Source organism: Patella vulgata, chromosome 8, assembly GCF_932274485.2.
Source record: "Patella vulgata chromosome 8, xgPatVulg1.2, whole genome shotgun sequence".
NCBI lineage: Eukaryota > Metazoa > Mollusca > Gastropoda > Patellidae > Patella > Patella vulgata.
The window spans coordinates 22,799,407-22,822,581 of record NC_065886.2 but is presented as its reverse complement, the minus strand read 5'-3'; the positions used below and the strand labels follow the sequence as shown (position 1 = coordinate 22,822,581).

The following is a 23,175-nucleotide window of genomic DNA, read 5'->3' as shown; positions in this document are numbered from 1 at the left end:
AAAGAAATCTTTATTGCCCTGGTTTGCAATTTTCGGACAATACTAATTTTTTAGGCGTATTTCACTTCATATTGATTATTTAACATTTAATTTTATAACGGTTTATTTTTGTAATAATTTATAAATAAATACATCAATATAATGAATATAAATTTTGGCATTTAAAGATCGAACATGTTGAAGTAAATATACAAGTATTAAATATTAGTATAACAATGGATGGAAGTCATGGAAGGAGGAGAAGAGAATTCTATCATATACATACAAATTATATTCAACAAAATGTAGCCCTTCGACCATATTCACCAAAACTTTCAATTGGACTGTAAAGAATGACAATTCAGTTAACAATGGTCAACAAGCTAAAGTTGTCAAATTTAGAGATTAAAACTTGGTGAATAATAAAGGTCCTCTGCTCTGTATATTTGAGAAACAGATATAGTCAGTGACATCGATCCTGGTTCCACAAACCCCACAGTTTACTATAAAACTTTATTCTTTACTATGTTTCCAGATACTAACCTCTGTATCATATGTTCTTTGAGAATGCTAGGGCAAATATATTCCCAATGTAATGGTTACGACCATTACCACCTCACTAACCATTGCCACATTGATTATTTTCAAGAAAATTAATATATGGTTTAGATGGACCAATGGAAACAAATGATAATAATTGTTTTTGGGATGTAGAAATGGTTAATGAACAGGTAATGATCGTTGCCATTGCTTTTGGAATACAGAGCAGAATGACATATTTTAATCGGGCTATACAAGTATATTTATTCAACTGACAGGTGGATCACAAGAGGTAAGAACAAAGAGATCAATATAAATCAACAAATTATGTCATTAACCTGTTAGCACTTGGTACATGTAAATACTAACTATCCCAGGTCCTTAAAACAGTTAGAAAAAACTGATTTTTTTTGCATTGAGTTTTGTATTCCATTTTCTTCGAAACTATGAGACACTACTGTACTAAAGACTGTCCTGTTGTTCGTTCATGGGGGAGTTGACGCCCACTTGCACCTTGGATAATATCGCAGACAAATGTTTTATACCAGGTGAGAGAATCGTGTTTGAGAGGTTAGTCCAGCATACAGTGAGGACAGTCAGAGAAAATTGTCACTGCCCTCCTTATAGATGATAAAGGCTCAGTTTTGACTTTTGAGATACAGGATAATTCTCACACAAATCTAACCAACTGTTCCTGGAAATAACCTAATCAGTACCACTATATAGGATGATGGTAAGCAGATGTTAACTGACCCCTGTTTCCACTCTCGATCAAGAGAGGGTTGATGCATAATAACGACTTGCAGTGGCTGGCCGTAGGACGAAAGGGCCTCATGGTCCATAAATAGTTCAAAGCTATTCATGTGACTTGGGTGGTTTGGAGCCCTAGATTGAGCAGTATTTTTTGAGCAACACAAGTGCTAATGGGTTAAGCCAATTATTAACATGTCATTAATTAACAACGCATGTAAAATAGATAATTCTTTTAACACATGATAAAAGCTGTAAAAATATAGAATAAACATTTCTTAAAATAAGGATATTTCATAAAGACCTGTCTTTAATTATATATATATTTTAACAAAGACTGTGACTGCACAATAAAACATATATATATATATACAATGGTGCAGAGAGCAAGGAGAAGCCTTATGACAAGTGGTATCAGGTGTTTGAGAAACATGGTAGGGCATAGCATACATAATATCAATGGACTACTAAATAGCATGGTAACTCAAATTAAGCCATATCTCAGAAGAGTCAGGAACCATGAAACAGTTTACTTAAATACAATGCATTTACATTAAAGTTAACAAAATATAAGTAATTACTTGTATACACATGTAGCAGTTATTATAAAATGCTAGAAAGTTGCACAACCAGGGTAACAAATTTTATGCCATTTCACAGACGACTCAGGAACAGGAAATGTGAAACAGTCAAATTATAATATACATAAAATTATTGGCTAAATAATAATTTGTATATACATTTTGTGTATATAGCAGTATTAATGTTTATATATTTACATCATATATATATAATAATTAATAATATGTGCCGGAGGACTGCACCACACAAGACAAAACCTGTGGACAAGACACACTATATACACAGACATTTAAAAAGTAGGACGTTAAACCCCATTTCATTTCATTTCAAATAAGTATTTAACATAGAATATTATCAACATTCATATAATATATATTAACAGCATCTGAGATTCAAATCATACCATACACAATTATTCTAATTAAAAGTTAACTATAATAAATCTGTTAAACTTACAGAATTGTGTGAAATATCTAGAAATTGAATGTGGTACATGAATACTTTACACATAGACTATCAATAGTAAATATCAGTGAGACCAGAGCAATTTCTCCAGGGGGAAATAATAATTTAAAATAAAAAGTACTTGGCTTCTCTTCACAAGAGCTTTTAGTTCAAACTTGTTAAGTTTTATAGTCACAAGACTTGAGTGACCATTTACTTACTTATCAGGACCTCAAAGAACTAAAAATTGAATTAGTTTGGCCTTAATACAACAGGTCTTCACATAGTTGAAGTGTTTGGCAATCTAATTTAACTTCCAGCCTCATGTCTAATTCACGCCTAACAATCACACTGAATATGTACAATTTAATTCCAAGGAACACTGACAACCTGGTTATTTCATTGATTCAGATCAAATTTGATAATTTCTTCCTGACCAAATTATCATGACGAATTCTGCTCTTTCCTAAGTTGAAACTATTCAATGATAACAAAACTTATTGTGAAGGTCATAATGGTGGTTCAAGATCATCTAAAATACCTCGTTCATATTCATCAACATCAGCAATATCTTCATCTAATGTAGATGATAATTTCTGTAGTAACACGTCTAATGCCTGAAAATATAAAATAATAAATGAATAGTAAAATATAATAATAATATGATAAATGAATAGTAAAATAAAATAAGAATATGATAAATAAATGATAAAATATAATATGATAAATGAATAGTAAAATATAATAATAATATGATAAATCAATAGTAAAATAAAATAAGAATATGATAAATAAATGATAAAATATAATATGACAAATCAATAGTAAAATATAATAATAATATGATAAATCAATAGTAAAATAAAATAAGAATATGATAAATAAATGATAAAATATAATATGATAAATCAATAGTAAAATATAATAATAATATGATAAATCAATAGTAAAATAAAATAAGAATATGATAAATAAATGATAAAATATAATATGATAAATCAATAGTAAAATATAATAATAATATGATAAATCAATAGTAAAATAAAATAAGAATATGATAAATAAATGATAAAATATAATATGATAAATCAATAGTAAAATATAATAATAATATGATAAATCAATAGTAAAATATAATAATAATATAAATTAATAGTAATTGTGAATATTCAATCAAACATATTATTATGAACCTATGGCATAATTAATAAAAATAAAAGAATGTTTACTTACCACATCTGTAACAACTTTTTGATGAAGTTTTTTCAATGGTTTATTATTTAAAGTTTTATCACGATTGTGTAAAACTGTAAGAAACTGTTCTATTAATGTATTCACGACAATATCTGTAAATATAAATAAATAAATAAACATGTTTGTATGGTAAAATACAATTTGTTGTTTTGATAAGTGTTGTCAGTCTGTTGGGGAGGTTATTTCCATTTGGAAATTCATGTGGAATTCTGGGTTAGGGTCACCAAGGCCCTGTCCCTTCCACTGATATGTTACTAATCATATAACAAAATGGGCTAGTTTCAGCCTGCTTGTAATACTTTCGTAACTTTAAGTCACAAAGTTGGCCTAGAAATATAATTGTTTAATGAAAAGATATCCAAGAAAATGGTGCCAGAAACCATTTTTGGACTCCTCAACAAAGATTTGCTATCTTAATGGGGTTCAACATCTTGTCAATGATTTAATTCTGAGACTAACATTTGGTAATTTTTACTTCTATGGTCAAATGAGAAATGGAAGGGGTGAGTTTTTCCTAAACAGCGGTTGTCTGCAAACCTTTCTTTCACTTCCAATGGCAGTGTGAATTTTGTAGATGCACCAATATGTACACAGGACCTTATTTTTTTGTACCATCCGATTGTACTATGTATTTCAAAGGTAGCACACAGGGAGCTTTCTTTTTTCTTCACATTCTTGATTTTTATCGATGCCACGCAAATTGTCCAGGAAAATCCTTGAAATTATAACCAACATTGATATTCAAAATCAAAGAAAGTTGTGAATTTTCTCCCTTACCATGTTATATTTAATATACTTACTATCTAGATATCTACTAGCATAATCTGATTCTGTCCACAGTTGACCTTGTCTAGCTATTGTAGATAGAAGATATTCTAAACACAGAGAATCAGCTAATTTATCTTCAGCCTGTCGAGTTACCTATAACAACACATAGCAATATAATGAAATAGGGTTTAAAATCCAACTCTTCTACACCAGCTTGGCTTATTAAATGAAATGAAATGAAATGGGGTTGAACGTCCTACTGTTCTGCTCCAATTTGGCTAATAAAGACGGCCAGACGTCATACAGTGTGCTATGAGGGAAATTTTGCCCGGTCAGCGGCACTATGGCCTACTCTTATATCAAATTTCGACTGCCAGGGGATCTTTTACGTGCATGCACATGTATACACAGGACCTCGGTTTTTCATCCCATCTGAACGACTAGACAGCTGTCCTTGTCAGTCCCTCCATCCTGCACCACTGACAAGGGGGAAAACATGTCGGAAAATCTAGATGAACTTTCTCGGCCAATGCAGGGATCAAACACGCGACCTCCAGGCTAGCGAGCCAGTGTCTTACCCACTTAGCCACCGTGGCTCCTGGGCTTATTAAGACAGGCATATGCCATGCATTGAACTATGAGAGGCATTTTGACGGAACTACAATATTTCTGCAACATTAAACATGCACCCCTTGAAATATCTAGCAGTGGACGCTTACGGCTAGGCACCCAGATTCATTCACTTGATCTGATATGTATGTTTGTTGTTTGTGATGTCTGTAGTTTGTGTCTTGTCCATGGTTTTGTCTTGTATATTTGTTTGTGTGTGGTGCAGATCCCCTGCACTTACAACTAACATTTATACAGATATGAATTAGAGTGTTAAACAAAAACAAAGCTGGAATTAGTGCCTGACAATATCTCTAGCAGTTGCCTTATTTCTAGTAAGCTTGTACACATGCTAACCATATTTTTATACCCGTTGTTGCATGGGTCTTACATAGTTTTGATTTTTAGTTAGGAATTTGCTAGTTTTTCTGAAGGCCTTGTGTAGTACAGAAATGTTTCCTAGACAAAATGTCCATAATGCCATAGACATCAATTGTCAGTTTCATTACTAAATACTGTACTAAATACAAAATAAATAGCATTTTAAATTCCTTCCAAAACACTTTTTATTATGAAGTTACTTTATACAAGTTCAACTGTTTGTTATCCTATGGCGAACCCACAAACAAAAACAAAAAAATTATTTTTTATAATATAAATGATATATACTGATAGGTAAACTTACTGCCTGAAGTTCACGTTTTATAATTTTATTGTCATAACTTTGAATAATTTCTTTGGCTATTTCTCTACTATCATCGGCTACTTCTGGTTTGATCACTTCTTCTTCTATAAATCTTTCCAATAACAACTCAAATACAGAATCATTTACCTACAAACATACAAAATAATAAACTTTTACAGAAAATATACTCTTTAGTCAATATTACAGCTCTTTAAGTTGCTAAAGATCACAGTACACGCACAATTGTTTAGTGATTATCAATTCTTTACCAATTCAAAGCCCAAAACAATAAAAACTGAGAACATTCAATGCCATGACAATAGCTCTTTTTTTCAGTCTTATTTTAGTAGAAGGATATTTATAACAAACTTGTCTTTATAATCCATGTGACAAGTTAAAAACTATACATCATGACGCCTTGACAGCCAGAAGATGTCAGCTAGGCACCAATAACTACTACTGGACATTTTGAACTGTATTCATACAATCAATAAACAGGAAAAAACAAATCTGTTGCAGATAAAATGACAGACACCAAATCCGTCTGACAAGGCCTCCATTTGTGCCTGACAATGTCTGTGACAGGTGCCTTATTTCCAGACTTGCTCGGTAGAATTTTTCATATTGCAAACAAAGTTTTAGATCTACTGCAAATAGTGCAAATGGGAAGTTGTTGTTTTTTAATAAAGACAGGACACACTTCTATGGAAAACAATTAGTGTTTACTACTGAGTTACATTTCAACTAGGTTTTATTTTGTCACTGGTTGATAAAGATTAGAGAATCCTAGTAGAAACATCACTCAGTAATTGTGTCCTTGGAAGTTATTGGATATACTTACAAGTGAAGGTCCTATTTCTATAATATAATCAGTAATGACATCATCTAATATATTGTTTCTATATTCTCTCTCGATATGATCATCGGCCATCTCTACAGCAGTATCTTTAACAATATCGTAACAACACTGATGTATAGTTTCATTAATTAATCTATTTAACCATTCCTCTAACGGATCAACACGTTCAATCTTCTCCATTATCTGACTGAAATAGCAATAACAAAAAATATAATCAAGTTCACGCCACGATACACATTCTTCTACTTTTCTACCATATATTTGATCCTCTAACAAAATCACTGTATATATCACCGCTCTTTTATAGGGGCAGGAAGGGCATAAAAAATCCTGTAACTTCTTGTCTGGTGCCACTATTCCATGCCTGGATAGTCTAGAGGTGAGTCTATTGTTAAAATTAATTTTACTCTCTCATACAAGGATATTTGACTGTGGGAAGAAATCAAAGAATAGTAGAGGAAATCTTACTCCCGTCAGACTCATGATGGCATGAGTGGCAGACTCAAGATTTGCAGCACCGTGCTATAAGACAAGGAAAATGGCAAGGACATTTCAATATACAGCCTCAGTATGCTTTCAGTCCTTGTTAAAGATACATTATGGGAGATTGGCAGTTCTCACTATAAAAGTTAAAAACTAGATAATGTAAAGGCAATTTGCTAAAAAATTTCATTCAAATTGATCCACTATGAACCGAGAACTAAGCGATTGAAATTTCCGCCTAGCCTCGATCAACATTACTAAAGTCAGTACAATAAACAGCATAGTCTTGATTATCCATTTAAACGTTATATCGTGAAGGAAAGTTATGCAGTAAATCAGCTGATAATCCACTTAAGATCGCAGGCTAGCGATGCCATCTAGAGTTGATTATGGTCTCGATGGGTTAATTAATGTCTAATTAATAATTTAGATAACATTTCAGGCCTAAAGAAAGACCTGTAATAGGCAGATTTAGCTCTTGTATAATGTATGTTTAATTACATTTGACCTTTAAATATGTTTACTTGCCATATATATGTAGGCCTACATCATTTCTAAACCTTTTGCTTAAAACTTAGGAATTCTAAAAGGTTCTTATTATCTGACTTACTCATCAGCCAATGAATTAATAGCATCTAAAACAATATCGCGTAACATTTTATCAATTTCTCGACCAAGAAAATCTTCACAGACTTGTAATGTAGGTTTATAAAATGCTCTTATTATTTTTTCTGGATCACTCTCTCGAGCAGATGGAAAACTATTACCATATCTTGCTGCCTGGAAGACAGAAATATTCAAATTATTACAAACTGACAGAAATTTCTAACAATCAACTTACTTAAATGCATATTAAATAATATTTCATAATAGAATGACACTGACATAATTTTTGGGTAGATAAAGATTATCGAGGGTAATAAGTCCTTGTAAATTTTAATGATATAAGGAAACTTCAAAGGGCTTTGAATTGTCTAAGATACGCACTAACTTTTCAACACCAATCGTATTAAGACTTTGCATACTCGCTCCATGTTTAAAATAACCAAGAGGACATATAACAGTTCGACTGTTTTTTTGTGTAATAATGGAGATACAAGCAGTAAACCCCCCATCTATTTATAGAAAACGAGGAGGTTTCCCCGACCTAGATCAGTTCTTAAATAAATTATGACGTCATGCACACCGGTCATGTCATCCACTGTAAACAATCCTGACCAATGACGTATATGATACCATGAAAGAATTGTTCTAACCTATAACAAATCATCTGATAAATAAAGAGTTTAAGCTATGTGCAAAGCTGTGTAAGATTAGCAGTAGAACGAGAAGCTATCCAGCAAGTTAATACACGATTATCTAAGAAGATTAAAGGAAAACAGATTATGATGTTTCTCTCTACAGGTAAGAATCTAAGATATAAAAAAATATATAAGCTTACATCTTAATTTTCATAAAATCAGATATTTTAAACATGTCAGCATGTTTAAAGATTACTCCAAAACAATTATTAATTAAATGATATATATCAGATTGCTTGCCATTCTGTTCGCGGCATTTAAATTCATTGTTCTAATTCTAACTGCTGAAAACAAAAGTATATCTATTCTATTTTCTAGCTGCTGAAAGGAATGGGCTATATATATTCTATGTTTACATTCCAGATTCTAATTATAAATGGAAAAGTCTATACATTCTATATTCTAGCTGCGTAAAGGAAGAAGCTGTCTATATTCTATGTTCACATTCTAGATTTTAAAATGAAAAGACTATCTACTCTATATTCAAGCTGCTGAAAGGAAGTGGCTAGATCTATATTAATTTACATTCTAGATTCTACAATTAAAGGTCTATAAATTTTATATTCTAGCTACTGAAAGGAAGAAGCTATCTATATTATATGTTTACATTCTGTATTCTATGTTAACAGGATCACAGTGGCTAAGTGGGTAAGACGCTGGCTCGCTAGCCTGGAGGTCGGGTGTTTAATCCCTGCATTGGCCGAGAAAGTTCATCCAGATTTTCCGCTGTAGTTCCCCCTTGTCAGTGATGCAGGATGAAGGACCTGACAGCTGGCTTGCACGTAAAATATCCCTTGACAGTTGGAATTCGATATAAGAATAGGCTGTAGTGCCGCTGCCCAAGCAAAATTTCCCTCATAGCACACTGTATGCCGTATGCCCGTCTTCATTAGCCCAGTTCGTAGCAGAACAGTAGGACGTTAAACCCCATTAAATTTCACTTCATTTCTATGTTTACATTCTATATTCTATTTTAACAAGATGACTAGTCATCAACATCTCATATTCCAATACATGGAATATCAATGGGACTAATTAGAAGATTCATACTCGTCAAGGCAGGGTCGCTACTCCCTGTAAGGTTTGCACAACAACATTTGCCTACCTCAGCCAGCTACTGTACGTTAAACAATAAGCTTATACATTAGAAAATATATAAATAGAATAGGTTGATGTCTGTACAAAGTTTCTATATTTTATGGAACATTCTAGATTCTACAATGAAAAGTCTATAAATTTTATATTCTAGCTAATGAAAGGGAGAAATTATCTATCATATGTTTACATTCTAAATTTTAAAAAGAAAAGTTGATCTATTCTATATTCTAGCTGATGAAGTGAAGAGGCTTGATATATATTCTATGTTTACTTTCTAGATTCTTCAATGGAAAGTTTATTCTATATTCTAGCTGCTGAAGGAAAGAAGCAATGCATATTATATGTTTACATTTTAGATTTTAAAAGGAAAAGTTTATCTATTCTCTATTCTAGCTGCTGAAAGGAAAAAGATATCTACATGCTGTTTGCATTCTAGATGATAAAAGAAAAAGTCTATCTATTCTATATTCTAGCTCCTGATGAAAAAAAGGACTATCTACGTGTATAATATCTACTGAAAGGTGAAATTGATCATTAACCAACTTGTTGTTCTAATTCATCATATATTTCTATTAAAGCATCTGGTACAAATTCTTCTAATAAACATTCTTCTATAAACCAGTCAACAAAATCACTGGCAAATTTAGGTTTTTTAATGAGATAGGTCGCTGGTGAATTATCCTATAAGATATAAAATACACAATAACTTGATAAACATAAACTGTAGATACATGAAGGATAGTATACATCCCCTTGATATGTGTAGTATCATATTGGTACTTTCTTTCTGAACAGCCATATATTCATCAGTACTAACCTTGGATTTAGATGTATTTTTACAATTCAATCAAATCGATGGTTTCGTTTTTATATCTTATAATAAACTGGAAACATCAGACCAGGGCAAAACATAAAAAACACAATGCAATCAAGTTAGAAATTTAAAGGAGAAAACACTATGTTATTTTGGTGCATAATTTGTGTGTATTTAAACTGAATATGGACAGCACACGGCATCAAAAACACCAACAACAAGAACAGAACATGAAATCAAATACACCAAAACCACAAAATTAATACAAAAACTGATTACATAAATACAATGAAATATTCTTACCATTTCTTCACCATACGGATCATATGTATTGTGACCAGCAAAAATATACTGAAAAACAAATACAACATTAAATACAAAAGTCTAACAATCCCTAATCCCTTTAGAAATATAGAATAAAATATTGCTTTTAAAAAAAAATCCCCAAATTGTTAGTATCACAATTTTGCCAGACTATCAATTTTTGATTCACATTGTTCCAATTTTTAGTATTATCACAATTTTCATGATACATTTTTTGCATATAAAAACAATAAATGTATGTGTATCTATTGTGTTCAAGGTAATTTAATGCAAATTATGGAATGCATCATTATGGAATGCAAATTGACTGACAGGTAATTTCATTTGATGGCCAATTTCACTGCCAGTCAGTCATGACTTGGCAAATATGATAGGGTGCCCCGTGGCCGAATCCTTTCCCTTCTAAAAGTTGTACTCGACACTTTGAATGTGCACGCTTCAGTGAAGTAACTCTAATTGATTTCAGACGAGTCTCAGGCTCTCTTTGTGTCTATAAATAGCCACAGCACGTGAAATTCTCAACACTTGTAATAACTATTACAGACGTAAAAAATCTATTGTTGACGATTCTGAATAGCAGTAATATTTAGCTTTTTGGTTATTACTGCAGCCTTAGAAATTACGCTCGTTTTATTTTTTAAATTGCTTTATTATTAAGTAGACCGTTAGGAGTGGCATCTTTTGGTTTAGTACAAATAATATCTCTGAATAACGCGGGTTGGGCAGGAAAATGATACTAGCAGTAGTTTCATTTTACTTTTACAAGGTTCTTAAAACAATTGTTGTGTCGCCCACCGGGCATTATTTGTAAATTTGATTTCTTATTCTAGCTTTCTGTCATGTTTCGTAAAAAAGTAGTCTTGATTACCCTGGCCTGTCAATCAGACGGAGAATGGTCGGTAGACTGGTTAAGTGAGACTAAACTCAAAACAAGGGCACATAACCTATTTTTTGCTCAAAAGTGTCTGGATGTCATGTACGACACTCCGAACCATTTTTCAGTGTATTATTTATAGATGGTTAAATGGTCATATCTTATTAAGTACAACATGACTGTTTATTTAGTGACTATAATTGTGCGAAACTGATTTAAGGCTTAGTATATATATAAATATTGTGGTGTAATTGTCGAGATATTTGGAGATATTTATTTATGGTGGGGCACCCTAAATATGACTAAAACAAGAGCTCCAGTTACTCACATAGGTGATACACATAAATAGTCATGAGATACTTCCAGTGTGGATTCTCCTTAAAGATGTAGGAAGGAGGTCGGAGATCTAGTTGTTCAGATAGGGTGAAAAAATGAAACCCTGTGTACACGTTGGCATGCATGTACAATAACCCTTGACAGTTAGAATTCGAAATAAGAAGAGTAGGTTATAGTTCTGCTGCCCGAGCAAAATTTACTCAAAGGACACTGTATGGTGAATGCTCGTCTTCCAGCTAGTGCAGAAACATAGGACGTTTATCCCCATTTCATTTTTGTTATGAGATAAATTATAAATATAACAATACTACACAATCATATTTTCCATAATCAGACAGGAAGTTTTTCCAAATTAAATAACAGCTACATTTAAACAAATACATTATTTTGTATTACAAATAAATTTTTTGGTGTGTTGCAAACAAACATTTATTTTTTCTATTAAAAAATACCTGATATCTTGGTTTTTCATCATCTGATAAATCAGTGACACATGATGGACATGAAGCACTTGGCGTGTCAAAACTGTCATCATTTCTCTTCCGAGGTACAGATCTACGAGTGACTAGTGGGGAACGTAGCGGGGAACGTGGCGGTTTACTTTTTGATTTACGTTTAGAATTATAACTTCTTCTGTCTCTGTACATGTCCTTATATCCTCGATCACTTTTTTTCTTCTGGCCGCGTCGATTTCCCCTCGCTCCTTTCGGAGGAGGGGGATAATAAACAGGGAAGGGGGCTCCATAAACTACTGTGGGTGGAGGATAAAAGGCCACAGGGTGTGGCTGAGGCATATAGTGGACCTGTTCATCATCTGATTCATTACCGCTATCATCACCCCAACTATCATAATCTACTTTCCTGAAAGGTTGATAAAAAAATAATTTGTGATTTATCATGATGGTTTAAAGGGACATTCCCAAATTTAATAAATTCAATAAATCAAATGCCAAATTTTCACAATATAATTTATTTAAATTTCAAATAAAAATAATAAACCACAGTGAAATGCTTTCTAGATTTGCTTAAAAGGGTTATGTAACTCATTGAAGGAATTATAACTTGACATTTGGATATCCAGGCACTAAAATAAGGATTAAAACTTCAGGACTTCGGCCAACCCCACATAGAAAATGAGATTTTGCATTTCTTAAAAAAATTAATTTTTGTTTTACATTATTATTTTTTCCTCAAGAAATAGGAAGCGAAATCTTAAAATTTAATTTATGAATCAACCTTTGAAAAACTGCAACCAGACAAATGTCAATAATATCTTCTACAGCCAATTTAGTTTGTAACACAATATGAAAGATGAAATATCTTACCTTTCAAATGCTTTTTTAGGTTTAACAGGCGGAACCACATCAAATTTATTTCCCCTTAATTTACGTCCATTATTGACTTCTGCTGTGTTTGGTGATTCAAGCCTAAAAACAGATGGTAAATTTAACATTCATAAATTTTTTTTCTAATTTCTAGTCATTGAATACAAAACTCATATATTCTGTGTAGTTTGTATTATCTACTAAGTTTTTGATACATTTTTAGTGAAATACCTGAAAAATAGTGGGTGTAGTCTACTATGTTTTTAATACATTTTGTGAAAAATAGTGGAATCCTAAATTAGCTTTCCAACCAATTAGTGATGTGATCAAAGATTTTAGACATGGTATTTTAGTGACAATTACAGGATTAGGGAATTTTCCCACTTTTTTGTGGTGCAATAATGTTTTAAATATAACACACCACACCACAGTTTTATGGATAACAATGAATCACTATATAATATACATATGACGGTTCGACAAGATTTCACTGATCATTATCAAGCATACAAATTTACAAATGTATTTTTCTTACTTATTTTATACCCCACTAGAGTCGGTGTTTTATATTCATATTTAGAATTACTGTACCATACACATACTATTGGATATATACCTCTTCTAAAGCAGTGAATATTTATATTTATTGCTGGATGAAGCGGAATTTCTTCCAGTTGTTCTTCTAACCTAAAATTTGGTCTTGCTAGCTAATAAAGATGACAGTACGGTATAAGCTTTTAATCTAGGGAGAGCAATCTATAACAAAAAGTCGATCAAATTAATTAGATTTATTATTTACCTGGACAAATGAGCTGGCGGAGATTTTCTGTATTTACCAAAGGGTGGATGAGAATGAGCTGGTGAATACTTCCTCGAACTAATAGGAGGAGTCAATGCAGATTTTCGTAATGGAACATTTTCTATTTCTGAAGGGGTTGATCTAGTACTTGAACCAGAGGCTATTCGAACCTTTAAAGGAACATCTCGTCTCTGTTTAAGTCCGTTCTGATTATTTAGTATTGGTTTACCAGTATTATAAGATGTGTTTTTATGTGTATAACGAGGATTAGATCGTGTACTAGAACCAGATCCAACTCGAACTTTCGTGGGTCGATTTTTTCCCAATTTACTTCGTATCTGTTTCAGTCTGTAAAATCAAAAAGTAAATCAAATCTATTTATATGATTATCAGAAAATAAAGAAAAAAAAGCAACATAAAATAAATTATAAATTAAAATAGGCCAATGTAGTGTAAATTGGATGTTTTTATAACCACAGGAGTCTGACCTTCTATCTGTATATTATATGCATACACCATGTCCAACCAGACAATATATAATAAAAAAGAACAGGAATGCAATGCCTGTTGAAGACTCGATTTTACCTGCTCTCGCTTCGGCTCGTTTTTTTTCAACAATTCGTAATGTCAGGCAATCAAACCTCTGTCGATTCACTCAGATATGTTTTTTCTTCAATCTAGTCATTTTCATTTGCATAAATACTCCCACAAAACGATATCATAGCCACTTGTTTCCAATATTTACATTACTTTCGTCCGTTTCCATTTTGTCACGGCCGCCATGCGCTGATGTCACACAAAATCAATCCGCAGTGAGTAGACCATTGAAACAAGTGCCAAAGATATTTTTAGTTTTTCTCCCCCTTTCCATTTTCCCCCTTTTGCATGGCGATTTTTGTTGACTTTTGGGTGTAGAATCGAAGAAGAGGGTTTGCATATACATTTTCTGCCAGGTATTGGTGAATATTCATCATTTTGAGGCGGAAGTATACAAGACTTCAGAGGTTGGTTAGCTTTTTGTGTGACGTCAGCGCATGGCGGCCGTGACAAAATGGAAACGGACGAAAGTAATATAAATATTACATTCTACACCCAAAAGTCAACAAAAATTGATATCGTTTTGTGGGAGTATTTATGCAAATGAAAACGACTAGATTGAAGAAAAACATATCTGAGTGAATCGACAGAGGTTTGATTGCCTGACGCGGATCAAAACTTCGTTTATGAGAAAAGTGCTCTCACGGGCTCGCTCGTGCACTGTAGGCAGCAAACAGTCGCCCAAAATAGACATTCACGTGACAATATTCATTCACTTATTTATCAATGAAGCCATGTAAAAAATTATTCTTTACTCGTTGGACTTTTAAAAATAAGTAGTTACGAACTAGATTAAAAATATTGGCTAAAATTTAATTTCTAAGTTAGTTGTTTGTAACCAATGACGTATATATTGTAACGGTTCTCGGTTCAGAGTCAACTCATGTAGTTTTGCCCTTTTTCTATCTTTTAAATCCACTTTCGTGGCAACATACCGACACTGCAAGACTGTGAAAGTTACTTTTATTTAACCGTAAAACTCTGTTGTTAGTGGGCACTTTAGTTACTTAAGAAGTTACATTGTTGCTAGCTCTAAATACGCAGAAAAAATTTGAGACTGGAAATTAATTGAACGAAATTATTTTCCCTAGTCTCGATTAACCAGACATGTATGATTAAAATAAAATTACGGTACTGGTCACAAGACTCGGATTCTAATCATTTTAGGGCGCTGCGAATTTGGCCTCCGGTTTTGTGTCAAATTTAATAGGAGGATGTACCATTATGGCTATGCCATTATTCGTGTTTAGTATCCTTATGCATTTGCCATTTCTAACATGGTGGTTACAAAACTTTTCAGTTATTATAAATCCAGCAACAACTCATTTTTCTAGAAATGAAATATAACCAAAAAAGACGCACATTGACTGTTTTATAATTATTAAAAATATGAAAACGCGACACGATGCGAAAATTGTGCGTCTTACTTTCGAGAACAATAGCTATAAAACAGAAATTTCCAGATTGATACATAATACGACACAACCAACCATAAGTGGTAATTCAAACACAAATGTTATATTTAAACTTAAATTTCTCTAACATTTCACTAAAAGATCCCTATTGTAGAACTTATTATTATGTAGTCATTGTCATGCCGGTTATTTTTAATAACAGAATTTTCCCGTCATATAACAGATCAAAGAATTTTTCGAGACGCATTGTCACATATCGACTTCTATTTTTAGATTATCTGGCGCCACAAATAGCCCAATCATATCAAAAAGCATGCAGTTTCACCTTGAAATGGGTACAATTGATCTACGGTTTATTCTATAATTTATAACACAGTTCAGAGCGCAATGTGTAGGAGTCGCATTTTTGACTTCTAAGTAGATTCTTATACGGAATTCCGGATGCAATGCTAGACATTTGGACCACTGCTACCAAACCGATCTGAAAATGCTTAAGGCTTTTTTTCTTTACGCATGTCGTGTGCTCTTCTGTTTTTGATGTGTATAATTTTTATATTTGTGATAATTATTTGAAACAAAATAGGATTATCATAAAGGATATTTAACATCTACAATACATGTATGAGTACGGTAAGCACTCTCTACATGTACATACTGCATTTGTAAACAACGAAATTCACCCCTTATTAGAAAGTTTTAACTATAGTCTATTGCATGTAAACGTTAAAAAAAAATCAGCTCAAAATACAGACAACCTCTCTCTCTCTCTCTCTCTCTCTCTCTCTCTCTCTCTGAGGGCTGCGCACGCGTACAAATGTTAAATACAAATGTTAAATTCAATCGTTAATTGTAGGCCTACCTAAAAAACGAAGAATACCGACTGCGGAAATTAAGTATTCGTTTTCCAGAGCAACATAACTCTTATGAATGAAAAAATCTACCGCTGTAACGCTACTTGGGCGATCAACTTTTCTATATATTAGAAAGTCCCATTCAAATGGCCAAATCACACAAATATCCAACTTAGCAATAGTTTAATTGTTAATGAATGATGATTTTAATGGTAAGTCTTATCATATTTGTTAAAATAAGCCCCAAATATAGCCCGTTTATTGGATTTTTGTTATTTGCACGAACCACTCTAACAAAGATCTAGCCTAGGCTATTAATATGCATGGCAACGGATTTGACTATCAATTTTCATATGTTATAGCTAAAAAATAGCCTTACGAATGTTGATGTTCCTTCCAGAAGGATTCTATATCTACGTATGACATTCTGTGTTAAATAAATCCATGAAATAGGGTTGTAATCAAATGTCATTTGAGGACAAACACGAAGCATTTCAGAAATCTTGTTTACGCTTCTCCATATTGGAATTTGGCTTGCCCTCTGGGGAGATAACTCTGGTCTAAAACAGAGTTATATCCCCTTACCCATATGTGGTTTGTAACACAACGAACAGTCTACACAAAACTAATTTTTAAAAATATATAATTTCAAGATATTAAGTTGAAAGTTTTGGTAAAAAAAATATAAATAAAATGGCATGGGCAAATTTAGCATCCGGAGGAAAATGTTAGAAATGGGTGGATAAGAATAATATTGTTGGTCTATAATTAAGCGCGCTAAAAATTGAATTGGCCTACATCCCGTCGACACCTGAGATCTTATGTTGGCATTAAATTAAATATGGATGAATAGAGGCCTAGTTAAAGTTATTCATATCCTGCAATGTATTCATTGGGGTGGGTACGGTTGGATGGCAGCATAGTTAGTGCGAGCGCGTTGTATCATAAGGTTTGTCGTTCAATCAAGTGACGGGTTTCGATTAGGCCTACCCGGTTGTACGCGACAAGTAGTACGTGACAAGTGACAACCTCACGGGTCTTCTCTGGGCCCTCCGGTTTCCTCCCACTGCTAAGAACCCCTACGCGCAAGCGAATTATTGAAATAAAATTGAACCTAGTTCGTGTCGAGTGGAAGTTCAAGTCTCTCTCTCTCTCTCTCTCTCGTGTCGAGTGGACGTTTAACTCTCTCTCTCTCTCTCTCTGTAACTTCGGACCTCCCAAATTGGGCCCTGCATTTTCTACAACAATGACCACAGTGCTTGATAGTCTATATAGACCTTCTCAATTCTCATAAAACTTTTAATATGGAAAGGGAACAACTACGGATGTGAAAAAACTGGTTCAAAGTGCCCCGGACTCCCACACCACTGAATGTTTTAATCAGTAGCGTTGCTAGAGTTTGCGCTGCCCCGGGTGTCACATTTTTTTCACCTGGCACGATTTTATCTTATTTTACAGTTTAATTATGTTTTATTTGTATTGGTTTGACTGACCACTCGGCCACCCATTTAAACTTACACGTGCGACCTCCGTAGACCTATATTGTATAAATTACCATGTTATATAAATTAAATTTTATATCATTACATAGAATTATTTTGATAACAGACAATAATGATTAGTATATTATATAACGCAGATCACGTTTTACTCCAGGCTACAGACACACCAATCCTTTGGGCTAAAATTACACAAAACAACCGGTCATTTTAATCTATCTGTAACAATCTCAATGATTTTCAAGCATTTAAATTTTTATCTACAAGATGAAACCGATTTATTAATTGGTGCCAACGTGACATTGGTGATAAAATAGGCTAGAAAATCTTAGACAATGTTCATTGGTGTCCACTGCAAATAAAGCATTCACGTTACCAGAAACATCAATTAAGGAACAGAGCAGCGGGAATATATCACAGCATAACTGACAGGTATGTTTACCCCTTCTATATCTTTATGCATTATGATTTATACGATTTATATACTATACATAATTACCCCCTTTTAAAAGAGGTGGCCCATCCCTAACTATACTCTTAAAAAAAGATATATTAGGCTTATAATGATGATAGCTTTTTTAGAAACATAATCTATCCTGATGAAACCTTGTCTATATTCTTTAAACTCTTTACGATGCTATGCAAGATTTAGATAAATAGTTGACAGTTCTCATTATAATATAGTTGCGACCACCCGATGATCTAGAGAGATGGGCTTGTCACGCGAATAAAACATGTCTAATTAATAATGTATATAACACTTTGGGGGCCAACAGAAAGACCTACTGTAGGCAGATTTAGCTCTAAAATAAAGAAAGGGTTAGTGGCATCATCAATAATGACCCTGTCATCGATATCGACCTTGAAAGAATACAAAAAAATCCATTCAATATGGCTTCGGCAAGTTGGAATGTGTAGTTTGAACTGGGATGTCTAGAACGGTTTAAGATTTTATACAAGTAACCGTCATCTGTATTAAATCTGTTAGAATATAGAAACAGATGGACATCTTCAGTTATATCTTTTAGTTTTTATCCCGTCTTCACTTGCCCGTTTAGTGTTGGAAAGTTGGGCGTAAACCCCATTTTATTCCATTTATATCTTCTAAACGCAGCATTAAACATAATTACAAAATATCACCCTCGTTTGCCAACGCATAATACCCTTCGACAATTTTTGAATATATTTTAGACTTATCGTGTGCTAGTGTTTTTGGATAAAACGGACCTACATGTCACAACTGAAAATCTTGGTAACCTAGAAAGTAGAAGAGGGTTATAATTTCCACCAAGATTTGAAACAGATTTCAAACGACTGTATAACTCAGAGTATTTGATTTTAATGTTTGGAAAGCTCACGAAATTGAATAAGTAAATATTTACAATGCAGCCTCTAAAATTTCAGTTGATTGTGTTCCTTCTTCAGTGTCTATAACCCAAATCGCATATTTGACCAGGAATCTTGAATAAACTAGGGACGCTCATTATTTCAAATGACGTTTGAGTCCAGAGACTGTCAACAAAACTAGCAAATTTGTAAATTAAAGGATTGTGATTTATTTCAGAAAGAAGGAATCTATATCTACCCGGATCTCTCATTAAAAATGAATTGTTACACAAGTTTACTGATACTAGTCACGTGGTGTTTTACACCGCTTCTAGCAGGTAGGTAGCAATTGACTTGAGAAAATTTATATTCCCATGACGATGAGACCGAGGTTAGGTCAACCATTATTTCAAACAATCGGCACCAATTAAAAACTAGGCAAGATATCTCACATTTTAAGAAAGTAATGGTTACCATTCGAAAACTATCAAAATCAAAGTAGCGTGAATTTAGCGATCTTATGGCCACTCAGAGGTATCGATTATCGGGAACCGTTTTCCAGTCACATGATATCGCCTTTGGTTAGACTTGCCCCAGGATCGATTAGTTCTGGTCTACCCTACAGTGCTACATTCTATAACGATGGGTATGGTTCCTGGTTTAATACCTACATTGGGTTTACGTCTGCTTCCACCGAGGGTAATATCCTAGATAAGTTGTGATATTGTTTTTCAGTTTATTATCTTACCGCACAGGCAGGCGTCTTTCCTGTGGGAGGGCACCGGAGTACCCGGAGTAAACCCACTAGTTTGAGAAGGCGCCCCTATCTCCAAGCCACATACGCTCACACCATTTGTCGAAACCACGACAATAAGCCAGTGGTGACCAGTAAGCTAGAGCTCGAAACGCGACACGCTTGACCACTAGCTCATCTCAAATTCCCGCCTCTGGAGTGTAATAAGAACAGACTATATCTCAAATTGCACGTTTGCGCTTTTAATCAAGAGAGTGGAGGCGCCCACTCGTTCCCACAATATGCTGGACTAACCTCTGGCGAGCACGACTTGCGACGCAGGAAGTTTTCTAGGAAGCATTTGTTTGCGGTATCACCCTTTACTCGGAAATGGGCGTTAAGTTTTCAAATCTCAATCGCAACCCCGTAACTGTGAAATATCAATTTGCTATCCGTTGATACCCTAATATTTATTATGCCACCCACTAACTGTGTTATTTAAAACAAATGAAATGAAATGTGGTTTAATATCCTACTGGGCTAATGGAAGACAGGCATAAGCCATGCAGTATGCTACGAGGTAAATTTTGTCCAGTCAGCGGATTGAATTCCAACTGTGTACACGTGGACCTCGGTTTTTCGTCCCACCAGAAACACATACGTTGTCACTTGCTTCCCCGTATTTAATACTTGAATCCAAAATCCATTTTTATTTTGATCTAAGCCAGATTAAATCATTTATTCTTTTTGTTTCAGATGAGTGTGTATTAAATGTATGTCCTAGTTCAGCATTTGGTATGTATCGTCACTGTTCAGATTGTACCATTTTTGTGATGTGTGTTGGCAGTATGGTAATACCTATAGGCTGTCCAGTTGGTCTGAGATACGATACGTCACTAGCAGTTTGTAACTATGCCAGTCAAACCCCATGTGTGTAAGTTATAATATAATAATAGATTTGTTCGGTATTGGAAACAAAACCATTCTATTTTAAACATTTTTTTTACACGTAATTCAAGATGTAATCCTTTTGTATTTGGTACAATATTTAACGGCTTAATTGGACATTATTAATTAAATTGTGACAATTTTGTCCCGCATAACAGGACCAAGAGAGACAAATCCATGACTTCATAATCAGCGTTTTACAAAAAATTAACGGTGCTAGTTTCGCAGCAAAAAAATTCTTCCCTTTTCTGTTTCTATTCTCATGTTCATCTCATTGTTTTGGAATTTAATATCATCTCATTTTTAAAAGGACTGGCATTTCATCGAACCCTACCTCACCAACGTCAGTCACGTCGCCTACATCAATGACATCACCAACATCGGTCACATCGCCAACGTCGATTACATCGCCAACATCGATGACGTCACAAACGTCAGCTACTTCGCCTACCGCAGTGACCTCCCCGACATCCGCTACCAGCATGACATCACCAACATCGGTCACATCGCCAACGTCAGCTACTTCGCCTACCTCAGTGACCTCCCCGACATCCGGCACCAGCCCCACCTCACCCTCGCCATGTATTATAAATTGTTTCGGAAAGAATAATGGGGATTTCCAATCTTGTTTTTCATGTAACACGTATGCTACGTGTTCCAATGGAACTTTAATTGATAAGAGACCATGTGCGGGCAGCCTTGTATGGGATGATTTGGCCAAGGTATGCCAACAAACGTCATCAACATGTAGATAGATTAAGAAATGCAAAATTGCGAAATAATTCTTATAAATATGTTGGTGCCACAAACATTCTGTATTTATATTAAAATATAAGAGATAAAAAAGAAAAAAAGAAATTAATATTATGTAGTTGAGATATGTCTGTGTATTTTCCTCTCCTAGTACAAGGATCGCATTAACTTTATGTTTTACAATCTATATTTTCACGTTTTAGTTCAGTCTAGTGTAATTATGTGTTATCTATAACCCGTTCCTTGTGTATGACCTCACCTTTATAAACCCGGTTTTTGATTGATTGTATTATGCGTTGTTATATATTTGGAAATGGTCATTAAACAAGCAATTTAAACAACGATTTTATCTTCTTTTCTCTAAATTGACTCGAGCATAGAAGGATGTATAATCATGTTGCACCCCTGCTGATCTCCCCTTTCTAATGCCCACTAGCCTTTGCTTAAACATACACCCGTCCCTCCGGCATACCCTAGTAGTCTGGGCGCTTTCGAGTTAAAGTGCCATATTGTCTTGCATTTTGGAGTTAACTATCATCTAATCACCCTACAACATAATGAATGATTTCATTGTATTCCTTGGCTCCAAAAACATACGGTTAGACACCAAAATTAGCATCCCAGACTAAATACCATGAAAGTTATAGGGGATTATTTGAAATGGCCAAGGTGTATAATATTGTCCACAGTGTCATTATTCAGCACATGGAGAACTACCTACTCTACTTAGACAACAGATCTCTGCCCTAAATGGCCGCCATATCCAACAATTATTACTGTTTTCTAATGCGCTACTTCCCCGGTTCACATCGGATATACACAAAAAGACTAACGAAACCCATTTTATTTTATTAAATGAAATCAGAATATATATTTCTCATCATTCTCGAAACATATTTAAGTGTTTTCGATTAAAAACCGCCGATTTAGGACTTAAAATGTCAGTCAACTAGTTGTGTGTCATCGGTTTTGATCAATTGTGTTTAAAACACGCCTTCAAAAGTCGTGAGGGTGGGGAATTGGGCCTCACAAGTAGAAAAGTCTAGTGCCCTGACCAAAAGCACGTGATTTTCATTATCGGTATAGTCCCACTAAACCCTTGTTTTTTTACAAAGCAGTGGGGCAATTTTCGTCAGCAGTGGGGTACGTACTACTAACTTGTCACTCCCACCTACACTTGAGTCCTGTTACCAATACCCACCGACTCGCTTTCTACTCCATCAGTATAT

The 23,175-nt window shown here is 33.9% G+C and overlaps 1 protein-coding gene and 1 long non-coding RNA gene across 3 annotated transcripts; one reads left to right on the top strand and one right to left on the bottom strand.

The window, feature by feature from the left end:
- Window positions 1-91: 91 nt before the first annotated feature.
- On the bottom strand, window positions 92-17,215 carry LOC126830664 (uncharacterized). Of its 2 annotated transcripts, XM_050561072.2 has the most exons (12): window positions 17,067-17,215; window positions 13,825-14,172; window positions 13,026-13,127; window positions 12,153-12,561; window positions 10,470-10,517; window positions 9,896-10,033; window positions 7,564-7,733; window positions 6,453-6,657; window positions 5,612-5,758; window positions 4,350-4,470; window positions 3,529-3,641; window positions 92-2,912 (listed from the first exon to the last, which is right to left on the bottom strand). In XM_050561072.2, the coding sequence occupies exons 1-12, from the start codon at window positions 17,111-17,113 to the stop codon at window positions 2,805-2,807; spliced, it is 1,956 nt and encodes a 651-aa protein (XP_050417029.1). In that variant the 5' UTR covers window positions 17,114-17,215; the 3' UTR covers window positions 92-2,804. The 2 variants fall into 2 exon arrangements, with proteins under 2 accessions (XP_050417029.1, XP_050417030.1); XM_050561073.2 differs by lacking the exon at window positions 9,896-10,033.
- A 2,532-nt stretch (window positions 17,216-19,747) lies between these two features.
- LOC126830678 (uncharacterized) lies at window positions 19,748-22,205 on the top strand. The gene is made up of 3 exons (XR_007683914.2): window positions 19,748-19,850; window positions 21,002-21,179; window positions 21,504-22,205. It is a non-coding gene; the product is annotated as an uncharacterized LOC126830678 (long non-coding RNA).
- The last annotated feature ends 970 nt before the right edge of the window (window positions 22,206-23,175 follow it).

Coding starts and splice junctions, on each gene's coding strand:
- LOC126830664 (XM_050561072.2), bottom strand. CDS start 17,113: ATGTCATACGTAGATATAGAATCCTTCTGGAAGGAACATCAACATTC. Junction 10,518..12,152: donor ATGAAAAACCAAGATATCAG/GTATTTTTTAAT, acceptor TTTGTTTTTCAG/TATATTTTTGCTGGTCACAA. Junction 6,658..7,563: donor ATTAATTCATTGGCTGATGA/GTAAGTCAGATA, acceptor TTGCTATTTCAG/TCAGATAATGGAGAAGATTG.